Here is a 17993-nt window from a genome sequence, read left to right as displayed (position 1 = left end):
AGTTGTTGGTTTCGTAGAGCTTTTTTGGCAAAGGCATGGGTTTTGTTTTCTTATGTTACAGATCCCCTCTATTGGACTTTCAAAGGTGAAATTTTAATTAAAATCAAAACCAAAGTTTTTAAATTGATATATATGGGAAGATCTTTTGCCAAAAATTAGGTCATTAAAAGGATGGAGCGTTCCTCAGCAGTCCTGTCCTGTTCCTGATTTGTACACAGCCCCTGGCGGGCGATAATTCCCTTCCTTGCCAGTCAGGGAATAAGGCTCTATGTTCTCTTCTGAATTGGCCATTCGTTCTTAAAGATGGAAAGTCCCCCCTTGTCGGAACCCAGGACATCCTTCTGGCAGCTCTGGGTGGCTCGAGCCCCTGGCAGGGGGCTCAGAGACCCTGGCATGAAGGCAAAGACACCTGTGCCTTTGAGGTGTCTTTGATTTTGACCCATGGAGTAAATTACCAATGTTACGTGAAGAGCTACAAGTCATGAGAGTTTAAGCAGAATAATAATTTGTCTCAGGGTGAAAGGGTAGAATTTTGGGGTTTTTAGAATGGGGGTTCAGGAGGCGACACGATCCGTCCTAAGGACGTGATTCATGGAGGCTTTTTTTCACTGATGTCAGGGTGCAAAAACTGACATGACAAGGGGATTTGCAGTAAAATCAAAATACATGTACTTTTATTAAATAGCCATAGCAAAGATGTGTTAGAGAGAAGGGGAATGAAGAAAGGGAAAAGAGTAAGGAAAAGAAAAAGAAGAGAGGGAGGGCAAGGAGGTATATAGCTACCAGACGTGCAGATGACAAAGTCCCTCGAAGTCCGGTCGACGAAGAGGCCTGTCGTCTTCACGTCAGGGGAGATCTCAAAGGTATCAGTCAGGTCTAACCTTTTTTATAGTCCTTTTGAAATGGGGGAAGGGGACCCATTTCAAAATAGTCTATTGATAAAGGGTACAAGGAGTCCATCAGTAGTCCATCAGGAGCAGGCGTCGTCAGCAGCAGATGTCGTAGGCAGGAACCATTGTCTTCTCGGTCCAGTGGTCGCTTGCAAAACTTGCTCCGGTCCCCACGCATACCTTCCCTCACCCTATGGTGGGGATTTCAGTCTCAGTCCTTTTGGGAAAAGAGACGAGCTTTTCCATGTAGGGGTTGCACGTCTCAGTCCTTGAGGGGAGAACCTTCTCCCATCTCAGTCCATCTGTCACGGTGGTTGATGTACGGTGAGTGGAGGGTCCTTTTGTGGTGACCTCCAGAAAGGTCATTCCAGAGAGAAAGTCCAGCCAAGTCAGAAGGGTGGAGAAATTCCAGCACTAGCGTTGCTAGGTGATGCAGGCGAAGGAGAGCACACTGCCCCTTCTTGGGTGCAGTGTTCCATGAGTTGAGCAAACACACCCGTAGCCAATAATCTGGCTTGGTGGACCAGACAGACCTGGATTTTCAGAACAGGATCTTTCCCTTTCCCCGGTGGTCTTGGCTTTCATGACGATCGAGAGGCAAAAAATGAGGGAAGTTTCGGACAGACTCTCACACGACCCCGTGACTCATGATTGTCTTGAAAGGATCTTCATCAGCAGGTCTTCAAGTCTCCTTCACGCTGGTAGCATACCTCAGAAAATAGGGACAGTATGACAGAGAGAGAGAGGAAAAGAGATTAAAAAAAGATAAGAAGAAATAAAAGAAGGGCGAAAAAGAGAATCAATTAGCAAAACAAAATCAAAACAACTTTTTTAGCAAATAATTAAATAATAATTGAAAATGATCAAAATAATAATTGGAACAAAATCACAGATTATTATCTTAAATAATTGAAAAATCACAAATGGTAATCAAATAATCAAAATAAAATCACAAATGGTCAAAAGTAAAAGCAATAATAAAATGAATATAAATTTAACAAAGTTACAAAATGGAAGATAAAAAGTTATTTCAAAACACATCTATTGATTAATAATCGTCTTGTGTCAATTGTCTTGGGGACGTCCATAGTAAAAAGGACATCAGCCAAATTGTGTGCATTAATTATGGACGTCAGTCTTGTTAACTGTTTCATCATTCTCCAATTCATGACAAACAAGATTGCTGACAAAACAAAACCAATCGAAACCAGGATCAAAAGGACAACAATAGGATGACACATGGTGTTCAGGACACTTGTGGCAGTTGGTGACCACCCAAAAAGAGTATCCCACCACTTGTGCTCGGCATCTCTCTTCACTCTTTCCCATGACACGGTGTATTTGTTTTACATTGTGATGAACAGTTACTAGGGTCTTCTGCCCATCTTTCTTGATTTTTCCCAGAATCTCAGCCAAGTCTTGGTGGAGCAGCAACTGCTTTACCAAAGTGAGGTTCATCCCAATTGGAGTAGGTATCAATTTGTGAATCAGGGTGTAATTAGATTGCAAAAGCTGGTGAGAGGTAACTGGAGCTACATAAGAGAAATCACATCCTACAATTCTGGTAAAATTACAAGCACAGAAATTTGAATGATTCTTAGTATCTACTACTACATTTTCTACAAATACAAGATCACAGGCAGTTCTAAAGCATGCACATCCATTGCCTATGTATATGAGAACCCTTTCAGAAGTCTCGTTAGGATGTATTTCAAAGTGACAGATATTCTGCTCTGTGTCCAGACAGATATCCTGGGCTATGATTGCATTGCTTTCACAGATGAACCCTTGTTGTTCACGGACAATACAAGATTCCAGATTGACAGTTTGCCATTTGTTGTTAATCTGGCGGGCCCATTCCCTATGCTCCGAAGGATAGAGAATAGCTCCGTCATGATTTATCCCTAATGCTGTAATAGGAAAAACCAAATGTACTGAAGCACTACGTATGGTTAACACAAAAGCTGTGGCCGTGTTTGAAATGGGGTTATAAGTGAAATTCACCAAATTCCACCAGGATTGGAATTCTCTTTCAAAGTCAGTAGCACTGTCCCAGATTATTTTTCAAATTTCAGTGGGAAAAGTGCCTTCTTCACCTTCCTTTTTAATTGAGGCAGCAACTGACTGCATTCACAATTGAGCCTGAATACAGCTGAGAGCCAAAGAAACATTATTTTGTGTGGCATTGAGTGCATCAATCACCAATTTGTGGTCGTTTACATTTACCTTTTCCCAATTTGGTAGTATGTTTGATAGCAGCCACTGATGTGTTAAGGATGATTGCAGTGGTTGCTGTAATTTGGTCAGATTTTCACTCATAGCGGCCAATTTGTTCAAGTTTACTTAATTTACATGTTAAGTGCAATATTATCACTTTGTGTTACCATAAAGGGAAAGGAAAACATTATATTTGTTGTACAATGCTAGTGTTATCATGGTTTCTCAGGTCTTCATGTCCCACGGAGTTCTTCTGTAAAAAATAAGCACAACAGAATCTGCCACGAAGAGGCAGAAAGAGTTAGAACAATGGGATTGTCAGAGAGGTTTTTAACACCAGTGGTACTTCCCCTACAATAGGGGGTGGTCCACCAAAAACAGGTTGTCCAGGGTAATGTGCTGGGTTCTTGAAATCATCTGGTCCGTGTAGTGAAGGAGTTATGCTTGGAGCTGTCAGGCAAAAAGCAGTGATTTTAGGACACCCATTTGCCCCTGATCTATCGTAAGGGGTGTGAGAAGTCCATTCAATCCCTTCACCTTTTGCCCAATCCTGCGCACTTTTCAAATTCCAAACCATCCATGTATTGCTTTAACAGTATTATTTCCTGTAGCTCTTTTAAAAGCATCGGCCTGAAACAACACAAATACAAGTGTGGCATAGGACTTGATGTTAATACAGACAAGAAAATAATTCTGTCCCTTACACTGGAAAATACTACAAATGGTTAACAGTTCCTCTACCTGAGCAGTGACTTCTCCCTCTCTGTTAGCAGAAGTGGGGAAGAAAGGAGGGGTTGCTTTAATCACAGAGGCAAGCTTGTTTTGGCTGCTACCCAAGCTCTCAGTTTCTTGTATTGCTAAGTTTTTTTCTGCTTCTATGAGAATTAAGATAACCACAGACAAACCTCTTTCCCAGGTAGAGTATCTTCTCTCAGCATCTTTGAAACTATGGGAATAAAAACCAACAGGCCTTGTTGGACCCTCGGGACCCCGCTGCCCAATGTGTACTGATAACCCTGAGGAGGCAAATCCCCACTCTACCTGAAAGGGATCTGTAGGATGGATAGGGTCCAGTGCTTGGTGAGCTGTTGCTTCAAAAATCAGCAATTGCAGTGCTTTCTCCTGAGAAAGACTCCAATCCCATTTTATCCCTTTTCTCAGCAAGTCATAAGAGGGAACAAATGGGTTATTCTGGTTACTAAGAAGTTTATCTGGTGTTTCTATAGGGGACATAGCTGCTATGGGTTTTTGAGGGAAAATTGCTATAGGTTTAAGTGTTTCTGAAAACCTTTGCATTAAAGAGGTCATAATTTTAGACTTTACAGGTGATTGCATTGGTGACTCATAGCTTGTAGTTGGTTTTCTTTCATGCATTATTTGCAAGCAGGCAGCTTTGTGAATGTTTTCCAGGAGTTGGTCAGGGGTACCAGCTATGGTTAAAAGGTTTCCCCTTTCCGAGGGGTTAAGCCCCTCTGTCCAATAAGCTATATGCTGAATTAGGGACCATGGGATGCGTCTGTCTCCCGTTGGTAAGAACACTCCATGTCCCCAGTACCCACCGGCTTCTTGTTCTGACAAATGTGTTTGAACTTTCCCAGTGAGAGATTTTGTTTCAGTTTTGTGGGAGAGAAGCCCATACTGCTTTGCAAGTTTTGTTAATTCAGTAGCAGTGTATGGGATTTCTTTAGTGATTATATGTGGGTCAAAGTCCTCATCACTAATATAGTTGCATTCTGTTTTAATTTGAGGTTTCATGCTATTGCAACAACAGTGTTCCCCAAAATTTTTCATCAGAACTAATTCTTTTTGGAGGTAATTTTGATTAAGGTGAGAAGTTTCCTTCTCCTCTGTTTCTTTTGAGGAATCAAAGTTCTGTGAATTTTTAACATGTACCTCTCTCAAGGCAGCCCGTAATAAATTATTTTCATTTCTTTCTTCATCTAATTGTTTTTGCAAAACTCCAACTAAGTTTTGAAGGGAGTCTATTATAGCATTTTCCTCACTTCTTCGCTTAGAGCGAGTTTCTATGGCTGCTGTGAGGCAGGCTCCCAAAACTGAGCAGAGGATGGTTTTATCTTTACCAAGTTTAAATTTTGTTTCATGCTGCAGAGAACATATTCTACCAACAACATTTTCTAAATTAAACCAATTGTTCTTTGCCCAGGCCTCTCCGCCTGGTGAAGGTTTTGCATTGTGTTTAGCAAGTAGTGTGTAAAAATCAGTTTTTGCCTTGGCACCAAAATCTTCATTCATCTTGTGAAGGGACTAGGGACCACAACAGGGAGGTGTTTTCGGTTACACAATCACACACTGTGTTTTCCCTTCACTCAACTTTTTCCCTGGGTGGCTGAAGAGACAGAGTCAATCTGGGAGGCCCTGCTTAGTTTCTTCAAGGTGTCTCTTCCTTCCCAGACAGTTAAACACTCACACACAGTTGAAGAGGCAGTATCAATCTGGGAGGCCCTGCTTAGTTTCTTCAAGGTGTCTCTTCCTTCCCAGACAGTTAAACACACTCTTACAACAGAAACAGTTGTTTTTTTGTTTTTTTTTTTCCCCTTTTGCACCAAGAGATCTTTTGTGATATTCTGGAGACAGAACCCTCAAAAAGAGTTTGGAGGATGCTTTTTCCGCCTTGGTTTGTGCAGTATGCGGGAAATTCGAATCACAGCCCTTGCTTTCTAAATGCGTTCAACCCCTTTCGGGAAACTTGACGGTTTAGGTGCGGCTGCTGTGAAACGTCCTTCCCCTGTTACAAACTACACGTAACCTGCAGACACCTCCGTCCCCAGAACCCAAGATCCGTGACCCAAGATCCAATTTATGACACGATCTGTCCTAAGGACATGATTCGTGTAGGTTCTTTTTCACTGATCTCAGGGTGCAAAAACTGACATGACAAGGGGATTTGCAGTAAAATCAAAATACATGTACTTTTATTAAATAGCCATAGCAAAGATGTGTTAGAGAGAAGGGGAATGAAGAAAGGGAAAAGAGTAAGGAAAAGAAAAAGAAGAGAGGGAGGGCAAGGAGGTATATAGCTACCAGACGTGCAGATGACAAAGTCCCTCGAAGTCCGGTCGACGAAGAGGCCTGTCGTCTTCACGTCAGGGGAGATCTCAAAGGTATCAGTCAGGTCTAACCTTTTTTATAGTCCTTTTGAAATGGGGGAAGGGGACCCATTTCAAAATAGTCTATTGATAAAGGGTACAAGGAGTCCATCAGTAGTCCATCAGGAGCAGGCGTCGTCAGCAGCAGATGTCGTAGGCAGGAACCATTGTCTTCTCGGTCCAGTGGTCGCTTGCAAAACTTGCTCCGGTCCCCACGCATACCTTCCCTCACCCTATGGTGGGGATTTCAGTCTCAGTCCTTTTGGGAAAAGAGACGAGCTTTTCCATGTAGGGGTTGCACGTCTCAGTCCTTGAGGGGAGAACCTTCTCCCATCTCAGTCCATCTGTCACGGTGGTTGATGTACGGTGAGTGGAGGGTCCTTTTGTGGTGACCTCCAGAAAGGTCATTCCAGAGAGAAAGTCCAGCCAAGTCAGAAGGGTGGAGAAATTCCAGCACTAGCGTTGCTAGGTGATGCAGGCGAAGGAGAGCACACTGCCCCTTCTTGGGTGCAGTGTTCCATGAGTTGAGCAAACACACCCGTAGCCAATAATCTGGCTTGGTGGACCAGACAGACCTGGATTTTCAGAACAGGATCTTTCCCTTTCCCCGGTGGTCTTGGCTTTCATGACGATCGAGAGGCAAAAAATGAGGGAAGTTTCGGACAGACTCTCACACCTTGTCATCTCCTTTGCTTCTTGCATTCCCTTGCTGCAGGGATGGCAGCAATCAGGCTGTCAGAAGAGCCTTAAGAGAGGCTCCGCTGATTGCAGAAATGGATGCTGCCCAAAGGGAAAAAGAAACAAAACAAACCAAATTAAAAGAGACAAAGGAAAAAGGAACCATTCTTTTCCAAACTGAGTTCCTAACAGGGTTGAGCTGGATTCCTCCAGCACCCAGAAATACACAGACATGGGACTGAGGGCACCAGCAGCACGTCTGCCTTCATGTCCAGCATGCTGCTGTCACAGGCAAACACGACCCAGAACTGCACTAGTCCATTCCTCATGGTGTCGTCACTTGCTGGGATTTTTGTCCTGCTATCACTGTGGGATTGCTGCTTGCTGTCCTAAGGATTTATTCCTTTCAGGAAAGTCAACAGATTTATTCAAGCTCCTCTTTTCTACAGACATGGGCTCTTTGAGTGTCCAAGAGAGATGTGGGGTATAAGGCATTCCTCAAGAGACTCCCAAAAGCTCTGAAAAATGTTGATCCCACGTGTTGATCTCAGCTAAGCTGGACATTCAGGTTTTCAGCAGCAAGCCAGGAGCAAGGACACAAGCAGCAGGGTGCAGATGTGCTCAGCTCTGACTTGCAGGAAGAGCAGTGTCTGCCTCAGCACGCCCCACTCCCTCCTGTGCTGGCTGGCATCTTCCTTCACAGCAGGCACAGCCAAGGAAGTGGCCTGGTCACCAGCTCCTTGTCTGCCACCAAACCTGGCAGCAAAGCCACAGCCATTCTCATCTACTTGATGGGGCCAGGCAGCACATGGGGCTGGCACAAATCCTGCACAGCTGTGCCTGTTTGGCTGGCAGAAACCTCCAAGGGTGGGCCAGGCGGGACAAGCTGGGTGCCCTCACAGTGAGCTCCAACCCAGCTCCCCCATTCCCACAGACCAATCTAAAACCGTTTGGCAGGGACTGCTTTCATTGTGTTCCTCAAGCCCCCATCCCCAGCATTGCAATACTTCAGTTCCTTTGCTACCAGGCAAACCTGAATACAGCACCTGAGAGCAAAAGAGGGACACAGAAATGACCAGAAGGTGGGAGCTCTCCTCTGAGGAAGGGCTGGGAGCCTTGTGCCTGTTTATCCTGGAGAAGAGCAAGCCCCAAGGAGACTTTTCAATAGTTTCAGGGGCTTCTAGGAAAGTTGGGGACATTTCTTTTAGCAGGGCCAATTGCAAGAGGACAAGGGGGAACGGCTTTAAGCTAAAAGACACTCAATTCAGATTGGCTCTGAGGAAGAAACTGTTTGTGAGGAGAGTGCTGGAACACTGGCACAGGCTGCCCAGAGAGCTGGGAGGAGCCCCAACCCAGCAACATTCAAGCTCCGCTTGGATGGGCCTCTGAACAACCTGATGTACTCGAAGATGTCCTTGCCAGTGGCTGGAGTTCTGGGCTAGATGACTTTCACTGGTCCCTTCTAACCTCAAGCAGTCAAGATCCTACTTGGTTTTCATTTGAAAAGCACCCAGAGTGGAGATTACTCTGTGGGGGGGCCATCTGATTCCCTGGAGTTTGGCCAAGGAGCAAACCCTGGCAGGGAACAGCTGTTTGGCCTGCAGCCGCTTTGCCTTGTACCTGCAGAAGTTCCTTGGCAGAGCCTCGCCTGTCCACATCCATCTGCAGGCAGCAGCCCAGAAATTCACACAAGCCAGGGGGTAGCCTGAGCTGGTGCAGATTTGGAACCCCTTGCTTGCCTATCAGGTAGCTGGCCTGAAGCAAAAGGAAACATGAGACTCTACGTGATTCTTCCATATCCTTCAGGGCTCACCTAGACCCCATCTTTAAAACTCCAGTCTGCAGTGGCAATTTCTTGCCCAGCAGATGCTTAGAGATGAGCCTTGTCTCCCAAAGGAAAAAAGGCCCCAGTGCAGCCCCAGCTATTCCAGCACCAGGTCTTGCCTTGACAGCTGATGTGAGCCCCAGAGACCTTTTTTGAAGTGGCCCTTGGTGGAAGCACTTCAAGCTGTGGGAATGGGATTTTCTCTAATGGACTGAGAGCAGAAGGACACGGCTATCTGAGCACATTTGCACCTTACCTTGACACTGGTCTCCTGCATATAAGGAGCCTCTCCTGTGGCCATTTCTATTCCCACAATGCCAAGGGACCAGGTGTCCACTTTGGGGCCGTAAGGCTCTCTTCTCACCACCTCGGGTGCCATCCAGTAAGTGGTCCCGACCATCGACCTCCGTTTCCTGTGCCCAGGGCTGAGCACAGCACAGAGGCCAAAATCAGCTGAGGAGGAAAACAAACACTGCTTCAAGTAGGAAACCAAGGAAAAGGGCTTCTCACTCTCAGTCCCAGAACACAGTGCTTAATGGACCTAGAAAAGCAGCTGGGCTCTCCTTCCTCAGGGCTGCAGCCAAGGACATGGGCAATTGTACAGGTAACAACCCGCCCAGGATTCCCACAAAACCTTGGCTTTTCCTCATTGCCCTGAACGTTTACACTGTAACTCTCTCCCTTTGGAAGGAACACCCACAAACCAAAGTTACTCTGGATACCTGGTTGCTCTCTAGACCACTCAGCACCTTCCAGCTGCGGCCTGGGCTTGCACAGCGCTCCCTGCACTCTCAGCAGCCACTGCTGGCACCCGGCACCTCTCCAAAGCAGCCCCACACCGCCTCCCGCAGCGCCGCGCCTCAGCAGGAATACCCACCCAGCCTGACGGAGCCATCCCGGCCCAGAAGGATGTTGTCGCTTTTGATGTCTCTGTGGATCACCTGCTTGGCATGAAGGAAAGCCAGGCCTTGCAGGCACTGCCAGGGGAAAAAGAAACAGGAGGCCAAAAGTTAGCCTGATCTGATTTCATCACATGCAAAAGGAGGCTGCTCCTGAAGATTCACAGATCTCCAAGGAGCAGTGAGTGCTGGCAGGAGGAAGAGCTTGCTGCTGCAGCACTAGGAGAGCAGGATCTTTCCAAGGGAAGGCATATTAGCTTTGGAGGGGGAAGCATCAGTCAGTCGTTGCTCCAGACTGTCCCCTGCAAAGCCAGTCAGAATGAGCGCTGCTGCAGCGGATGCGCTCTCCCCGTCCGGACGACAAACAATGGTTTGCCAGAAGAGGAAAACGTCCCTGCCTTGGATACCAAGGGGATCACTGTCGGTCGGGAGACTGGAGGACAAGGGTTCTATGGCTGCCTCGACAGCAGACTTGGAAGTAGCTCTTTTGTCAGTTTGCAGCAGCAAGCACCATGCTGGGTGCCGTGCCATCCTTTGGAGTGGAGACCTGTGACAGATGAGTCTCTCTTTGGCTTGGCCTCTGGTTTAAAGCTCTCACAGCAGCACCTTTGCACTTACAGGCAAAGAAGGCAGTGCAGAAAGGCTCTGGGCAAAGGCTTGGGGAGGCAAAGTGCAGAACAGAAAATAAAAAGGAAAAAGAGACAGAGAGTTCAATGATGGTGGATAAGAGTGAAGAACAGAGTACAGGAAGGGCAGGGACACTGGCAGGCACTTCAGTCCAGATGCTCTTTCTTCTCTGAAGCAGAAGAGCAACACAGAAAGAAAGCTCTGAACATGGAATCACTCACTTTGCAGTGCTTTCAAAGGACTAGCCTTGTCCAAGCCATCCCAAGCACAAGCAGGACCCCTTACCTCCCGACACACTGTTGCTATGTGTCCTACAGCCATCCTTCTCACGGTGACCACATCAGCTAAGGAGCCTCCATCCATATATTCCAACACCAGCAGGACAGCCTCATCCACAAGGTAGCTGCAAGAGGAAAGCAACAGCGTGGAGCTGAACGTGCACAGCTAAATTGCTGTGGGGAAGAAAAGACTACAGCTGAGTTTTGTTTCCAGGTCACTGGTAAATGAAGATGCAATCAAATGAAGACACACTCCACCTAGGCTAGCCAGTGCCTGCCATCTGTGCCACCTAAAGGAGGAAGGCACATCCATGGAAAAGGAGACGGCTTAGGTGGCAAGCAGGGGAAAAAGGAGGTTTAGTGAGGAAAAAGATAAATCTGGAAGTGGGCACATCCCAGCAGCTGCTTCATCATCTTCAGACACAAATTGCACCATTCCCTCCAGCAGCAAGGAGACACAGTTTTCACAGCTTTTACTAAAGGCAAGTGGGTGTTCAGCACTGCCAACACCCTTTGGAAAACCTTGCAGAAAGGACAGTCACAAACAGGAAAACAATTTCAGACCTGGCAAATTATGTGTCTCCTAGCCTAGTCTTTTGGCATGCAAGGCTATGGAAAATAGTGGGAACAGCACAAGGGAAATAATCTCTGGCATGTTTTCTCCTCCAACACTTGGAAAAAATCATGCCCCAAACCAGCAAAACCACATGCAGCAAGTGAACATACAGGCTGCTGGCTTAGTAAGAGAGCCAGGTTTCTGAGATCAATCTTCAAGCTGTTTATGTCAGGAAGCATTCATGGGGACAGAATGCAAACTCCTCCCATGCCTGGTGCAGGAGTGGATTGATGTTCATTGAAAGATCCATTTTCTGCCAGTGGCTAAAGAGCTTTTAAATCTTTGCCTTGCAAGTATGGAAATGAACATTCCCAGAAAATCACCAGAACTACTTACCTTTCTAAGTAGCTGACAATATTGGCGTTCTTATTTTCTCTCATGAGCAGGATTTCTTTTAATATTCCCTCACAGCCCTGGTGCTGGAGATAAAGTTCCTTTACAGCCACCTACAATGACATCAAAAGCTCTTAGGGACAGACATGACCAGAGCCTCTTTCTCTGGCACTCATGGGCCTGGATGCCTTGTCACCTTGGAAAAAAGGGACTCTAAACCATCAACCACAAAGCGCTAACACCACCCTCTGCACCCGCAGGCTTCTCAAACAGACTTTGTTTAGCACTACTATTATCATTTACACACGCTTTGGAAGCCAAAAGTAATTTTGCTCCTGTGAAGAGACGGCTGCCAATTCAATTGTGTGCCAGAGTAAACACATAAAACATGATGGGGAAAATGCTGTCAAAAAAGAACTGCAAAGTGACTCAAGGTAAAGTTACAATCCCAGCACATCCTCACTTCTTCAGTTTGGCTTTTGCAACTTTGAAGAACAATCATTAGACTTGAAATTATTGAATGGGTTTAAAAATGAATACCTCTTTCTGTGGTACACTATGGATGTGCCCCAAGTTCTAAGCACAGGGCTTGGGGCTTTTGGACGCCTCCGAGACCTCCCTCCAAGTGCAGTTCCTGAGCACAGCTCTGCAGCTGGATAAGGAACTACCTTCTCTAATTCCTTACTATCAAGGAAGATGGAATGTATTTCCTGAGAGTCAAAAAGGAGAATTCAGGACTTGGAACTTCTAGCCCCAAAGAGCAGCAAGACTCTCCAAGACACCACCATGCCTGTTCAGAACAGAGAGCATCTCTCTAGTGGAACACAGGATCAACACAAGGTTGTATTATTTAAGGCTCTTCATCAACTTCTTCTCATTCATCTGTGCATGTGTCCCTCTGTGTGTGTAGGTGTGTGTGTATGTGAACTAGGTTCCCTAGGACTGAAAGGCAAAACTGTGCTTCAGACAAGATCTCTCTTTCTGAAGGGCTTGCATTGTATTTTCCAACTGAATCACGTGATAGAAAACAAAATATCTGTGTCTGATCCTGGGCTTAAGAGGAATTGGGCTGGAATGATGGCTCTTGCCATCAGCTAATCTATGCATATTTATCCAGTAAGTCCAAGCTAGCGTGTCCTCTGAAAGACACCACGGCCATCCTTGCATTCATTCAGGTAGGTAGGAAGGACAAAGTCTGTCCCAAATGCATTTTGCAGCCTGCCTCTAGACAGACTGCTTCTGCAGAACAGCCTCTGCAGCAAAGACAGGCGGCCCAAAGCTCTGGCCACAGATCACATCACAGGGAAAGCACTCAAGAGCTGCAAGATCTGCATGGGCACTCACCGCTTGTCCTGTGGCAGTGTCGAAGGCCTTATAAACAGATCCAAAGCCCCTAGAATCAGAACAGTGGCAAGAACAGAGAAGTTGTTCAGTGCTGAGGAGCAAAAGGCAGCCCAGGCAGGAGCTCTCTGCTGCCTGCAGTGGCTCTAAAACACTGGGCTTTGTCTACTCTTCAGCCAAGGGCACAGCAGCCCAGCAGCCCTCTGCCATGCAGAGTGTCCAAGAGAAAAGCTGGCTCCCACAGGAAGAAAAAGGGCTGCTAGAAATCTCCAATGTACACAGTAGGTTATGCATGTGGGGGGGTTTTCTTTGCCTTTTTCTTCTTGTGTCTGTGCCTGTGACGTGCCTTTCCAGGCAATGAAACACACAGTGCTGCTGGTCCTTCTCACTGCTCTCTTTTCATCCTACCTGCCAAACTCAGGCAATGCCACACAGCCTTTCTTATTTTCCTGACCACTGAATATTGTTTCCAGAAAAATACTACTAAGAAATGCTACTGAGAGCTGTTATTTGACAGCTGTCTGGTGGGAAACAACACACAAAACCTGCTCTCTCAGGTTTTCCTTCCTTCATGAGTGTGGCCATATTACTTTGAATCATACAAAACCATGTCTCCTGGGAAAATAGGCAAACTGGTGCCCCATCTTGGAGGGACAGGAGGGCTTCCAGGTCCTGCTCCTTGAGGCAGCCAAGACATTGTCAGCATCCACTTATCTTTGATGATGCCTTGTACTGCCTCAGTAGTGAGACAGGGACAATCTGGAGCCAGGCTCTGAAGATGCTTGCAGCTTGCCTGACTTCCCACGTGCCATTGCACCACCAAAATTCCTGGCCTGTGGTTCTGTAGAAATAAGTGTGACTGCACTCACCCACTGCCAAGATGCTCCCATCCAGTGTACTTTTTTTCTGGATCTTCCACACTCACCACACACCCTGAAAGAAACAAAATGCAAGAAGCAAAGTTCAAAACAGAGAGATTGAGCTTGCAGGAGATCTGAAACCCAGCTCCACTCTCTGGGGCTCTGAGCAATTTGTGGTCTTTTGGCTAACGATAACATCAACAAGAACAACAACAACAGCAGCCCCAGCAAGACAGGCAGCTCTGCACAGAGTCTGATTCTCCCACACTCCTTTGCAGGGTTGCCTTGAAGGGAAACTAAGCCCATGGAAAAACCATCAGAGCAGACAGAAATCAGAAGACAAACTGGCACCAAGGCAAGCGGCTGTCATCTACAAATGGGAAGGAGGGCTGAAAAATCAGGAGCCTTCATTTTTTTGGGAAGAAACACTCTCTTGTGAGATTCAGCACAAGATTACATACTTCCAAAGATTCAATGCACCCTGGGATCTGGGATGAATTTTTATCAACATCTGCTTTTTGCAGAGCAGAAAGAATATTGCAAAGTGAATTCCAGGAGAGGAGGGGATGTTCCCTTCCTCTCAGCAGTTTGCCTAAAGAATGCCTTGACATTTTCAGAGAACAGCAGCTCATGCTACATCCAAGAACAATGACTCTAAGAATTAGAACCCTTTTATTTAGGAGCAGGCTAAGTTCTGAAGACCACTTTGCCTGTTCCTCATTTAGTGAAGAACTGCAAGTGCTGGTCTTCAGCCTGGGCTGCAGCAACCACTGGCACTGGACTCAGCCCCTTGAACAGCACCCACGTGCCCCATCTTCCCAAAGGGCACAGCCCAGACGGGTCACAAGGACAGCACCACTCCTCAGGCGCTGCCGTGACACAGACACCTGCACAAAGGAGATGCTGATCCTCTCACCAGCCCAGGCAAAGCTGCAGCAACGGGGCGGCAGCTGCAACCCCACAGCTGAGGAAGGCTCCAGCCCCTGCAGGCACAGCAGCTGTCAGTGGCAGGGCAGGTATGACAAAAAGCTTGGCAAAGCCCACGAATGGCCACTGACAGCCACTGTCAAGAAGCCAGAGGCACACCCAGCTCTGTTACAAGCTGTTGACCCCACTCAAGGCAGAACATGGTTGTCTTTCTCCTCAGACCCACAGAGGAGTCAATCAATCCACCTTTTGTCCCAACAGCTGATGGCAGACACTGAGTAACCTGGGCTCTGCTCTGTGCCTGACCCGTTAGTCTCTGACAGCACTGCACTGGCAGCTATTACTAGTTGTAAGAAGCAACTCAGCTGTACTGCAGAGTCACCAAGGGCTTGGTGTGCTTTCCTAGAGTGCAGGAATCTGTGCAGGGATTGAGGCCAACGCTTAGTATTCCAAGAGTGTTTATCAGCTGGGCATTAGCAGTGACAAAGTGCCTGGTACTGCAGGAACATGCAGCAGAGGGGCTGCAGGCTTCCTCCTGAGAATTGCCTGCAGGGCAGTTCTATCTGGAAATGCCACATGGATGTGTCTCTTTGATGCATCTTCCTAGGCATACAACTAAAATATCCAACAGGGATTGTAAAAAAACGTCCTTCTTCTTTTGGGGCACAATGAAAACAACACTTCCTATCTGATACCTCGGGATTGTTCTAAGAATGTAACATTTTAACTTTTAAGGCACATTGAAAAGACCTCTTCTCTCTCTGTGCTGTCACCTCATGTTATCTTCCAGGAGGTCAGGCTAACCAAAATGTAGAATTCTTATCAAACCCAAACTGTAGAAGGAACAGTAGAAGTACTAACAGTCATAAAAACAACACCAGCATTAAACCAGCCCCACAGACAATCAAGTTCTGGGAAGTATTTTGTCTCCAATGGCTGGTGACAGGTCAGGAGTCTAAAGGGAATCTAGGAAGCCAAATGTTCTCATCAGTTTGGCCAGACTAGCACACACACCTTCACGGAGTCATTGGCTGGGTTGCAGCCTTCTGCTGCTTGCAAAACAATCCCTGCTCTTGTCTTCACTGCACAGGGAAGCTCAGGCAAAGCCCACCCACTCCCAGCTGCCCTCAAAGGCAAAAGGAATGCCCCAAAGTGCTGCCTGGCTGCCCCCAAGCACAACACTTGCTTCTGTAGGGAGTCCAAAATGTCTGTCTGACACCAAAGGCAGGAGGAACATGTGCTCCAGGCCATGCTGAGGCACACACACCATAAAACACTGCTCAGTCACACAAGAAATCCCCAGGACGTACTCAGCAGCTTCAGGAACTGCTTCTCTCTCTCCTGGCTTGAGCGGGCCAAGCTGCTTATGCTCTGGTTTTCAGGCTGTGGAGAGGAGGCTTCTTGGCAGGATGCTGCTGCACCAGCAGCTTCGATGGCAGATCCTGCGTCCACCTGGGAGAAGAAATTTGTTTGTGTCAGAAAGGTGCTTGGCAGAGATGCCCCAGACAGAGCATTTCAAAGGCAAGCCCTTAGGAACAGCACTGGTGTTAGGCTGCAAGCTGAGCTGTCAACTCTTCCTCCTCAAGTCAAACCCACACAAGCAGTCAGAGACTACAGCTTGTCACAGCCAGCCGTAGAGGAGAGTGTGAAAGGGAAAGAGCAACTTTACACTTCACCCCGTTCTGAGGACTGCAGTCACCATGGACAGGGACAACTTGCTCAGAATCTGTGTGGGTCACCATGCTTACCTGAACAAACCCCTCAAAAAACAAAAGGAGCACTAAGAGGCCAGCAGAAATACATTCACAGGATTGCTGGCCCACTGGCCAAAGCACTAGCCCTGCTGCCCAGGGCAGCAGCTGAGGTTCAGCAGCCCAGGAAGTGTTCTTCTGTCCAGCTGCTATGGAGCCCACAGAGCACGGTGGTCAGAGACATTGCCCCCATCCACTGCTGCTCTGCAGGGGAAAGGCAACAAGCGCAGAGACCACTTGTTGCATGACTGCAGTGCCTCCTGCTCTTTCACTCACCTGCTTTTCTTCAGCCAGCCTGTACTGCAGCAGGACCTTGTGCATCCTTTCCATTTCCTCTTGGTGCCTCTTCTCCATTGCCCTCATCTTTCTCTCAGCTTCCTGCAGCTCAGCCTGCAGCATGACCTTGATATTCCATCAAGAGAAATCTTACTGGCACCTGCCATCACACTCACGTTTCCTCTTTTCCAGTCTCAAAAGCACTTCTATTCAGCCACTTCTTTCTGCTTCTTTACCCAGCTCTAACCCTTCCATCCCAGCTCTTCTTCCTGCTGCTCAGCACTGGAGCCTGCCAGGCTCTGTGCTTCCAGTGCCTGCAGTAGTCCTTGCCTCCCCTTTCCTCAGATCTCCAGTTCCTGCCCCCATCACTGCCCTTCCCTCTGCTGCCTGCCTACTCAGGCTCACCTGCTCATTCTGCCACTGCTCATTCAGCTTCTGCCTCAGCTGCTCACTTTGCTTCAGCTCTCTCTGCAGCTGGTACACCTTGTGGATGACACAAGCCTTCTGACGCTGCTCTTCCTGCAGCACCTGCCCACAAAGGAAGAGAAGATGGCTTTAAACTTCCCACACTCCACTTGTGTGGCAACCAAGACTGATGTGCTCTCGCTTTCCAAAAGCATTTTGTTCTCATGCTCGTATTTCTGTGGGGCCAGCTAAGAGACAATGCCACCCAGACAGACAGTGCCCAGGGAAGCAGTGCCCATAGGGAGCCCAGAGGAGTCCAAAACAGCACACAAACTCTCTTTCCACACTCTGTGCCTCTTGACTGCCTCTGCTTAGTAGCTTTTCTTCTTCAGCTTGCATGATGCCAATTTCCCCCTTCATCTCAAGCAGCCTTTTCTCCTGCTCCCTCTCTACCTCTGCCAGGAAGTTTGCCCGTTCCTCCAGCTGCTTCCGTGCCTCCACATGCTGCTCTTCCAGTCGTCTCTCCTGATCAGGGGAACAGACAATTCCTGATGAAGTCCAAGCAATGCTCCCCATAGAGAGAAATGGAAGCTTCATCCCTCCAACAACCCCCCCACCTGGAAAGTGCACGAGTCATGACTTTGTGCCCTCCAGCAATGCTGTTCTAACCCAAAATGTAGAGGGAGTGTCAGCAGGTGGAAGGAAGGAGATGCCACCTTCCTTCCCTGCTCTCATGGCTGCCTGTTTTCTAGCCCCTCTCTCCTCAGCATTTCTGCCTGTTCTCAGAGGCTCTGTGCTCACATTCCCCCTGCCCTTTGATCAAGGAAGAGCTGCACATGGACTGCAGGATGAGGATGAGGCCAGCGCCTCCATGATCCAGTCACAAGGCAGGCCACCAGCTGAAATACCAGCAGCACGGGGCCTCTTGCGTATGATTCAGGCCCAAAGACATCTGTCCACCAT

The 17993-nt window shown here is 47.5% G+C and overlaps 1 protein-coding gene and 2 long non-coding RNA genes across 3 annotated transcripts; all 3 read right to left on the bottom strand.

The window, feature by feature from the left end:
- Positions 1–6011: 6011 nt before the first annotated feature.
- On the bottom strand, positions 6012–9273 carry LOC135304045 (uncharacterized). Its single transcript, XR_010365483.1, has 3 exons — positions 8974–9273; positions 8513–8647; positions 6012–6994 (listed from the first exon to the last, which is right to left on the bottom strand). It is a non-coding gene; the product is annotated as an uncharacterized LOC135304045 (long non-coding RNA).
- Positions 9274–9577: 304 nt separating this feature from the next.
- Positions 9578–13953, bottom strand: LOC135302372 (serine/threonine-protein kinase PAK 1-like). Its single transcript, XM_064422742.1, has 5 exons — positions 13681–13953; positions 12815–12863; positions 11474–11583; positions 10529–10646; positions 9578–9694 (listed from the first exon to the last, which is right to left on the bottom strand). Exons 3-5 carry the CDS (start codon positions 11515–11517, stop codon positions 9578–9580), a joined length of 279 nt encoding a protein of 92 aa, XP_064278812.1. The 5' UTR covers positions 11518–11583; positions 12815–12863; positions 13681–13953.
- Positions 13954–15967: 2014 nt separating this feature from the next.
- On the bottom strand, positions 15968–17547 carry LOC135302298 (uncharacterized). The gene is made up of 4 exons (XR_010363994.1): positions 17484–17547; positions 17031–17153; positions 16626–16751; positions 15968–16050 (listed from the first exon to the last, which is right to left on the bottom strand). It is a non-coding gene; the product is annotated as an uncharacterized LOC135302298 (long non-coding RNA).
- Positions 17548–17993: the final 446 nt, after the last annotated feature.

Source organism: Passer domesticus, chromosome 6 (assembly GCF_036417665.1).
Source record: "Passer domesticus isolate bPasDom1 chromosome 6, bPasDom1.hap1, whole genome shotgun sequence".
Lineage (NCBI taxonomy): Eukaryota > Metazoa > Chordata > Aves > Passeriformes > Passeridae > Passer > Passer domesticus.
Note: the sequence above shows the minus strand (reverse complement) of the source record. Positions and strands in the feature narration are given on the sequence as shown.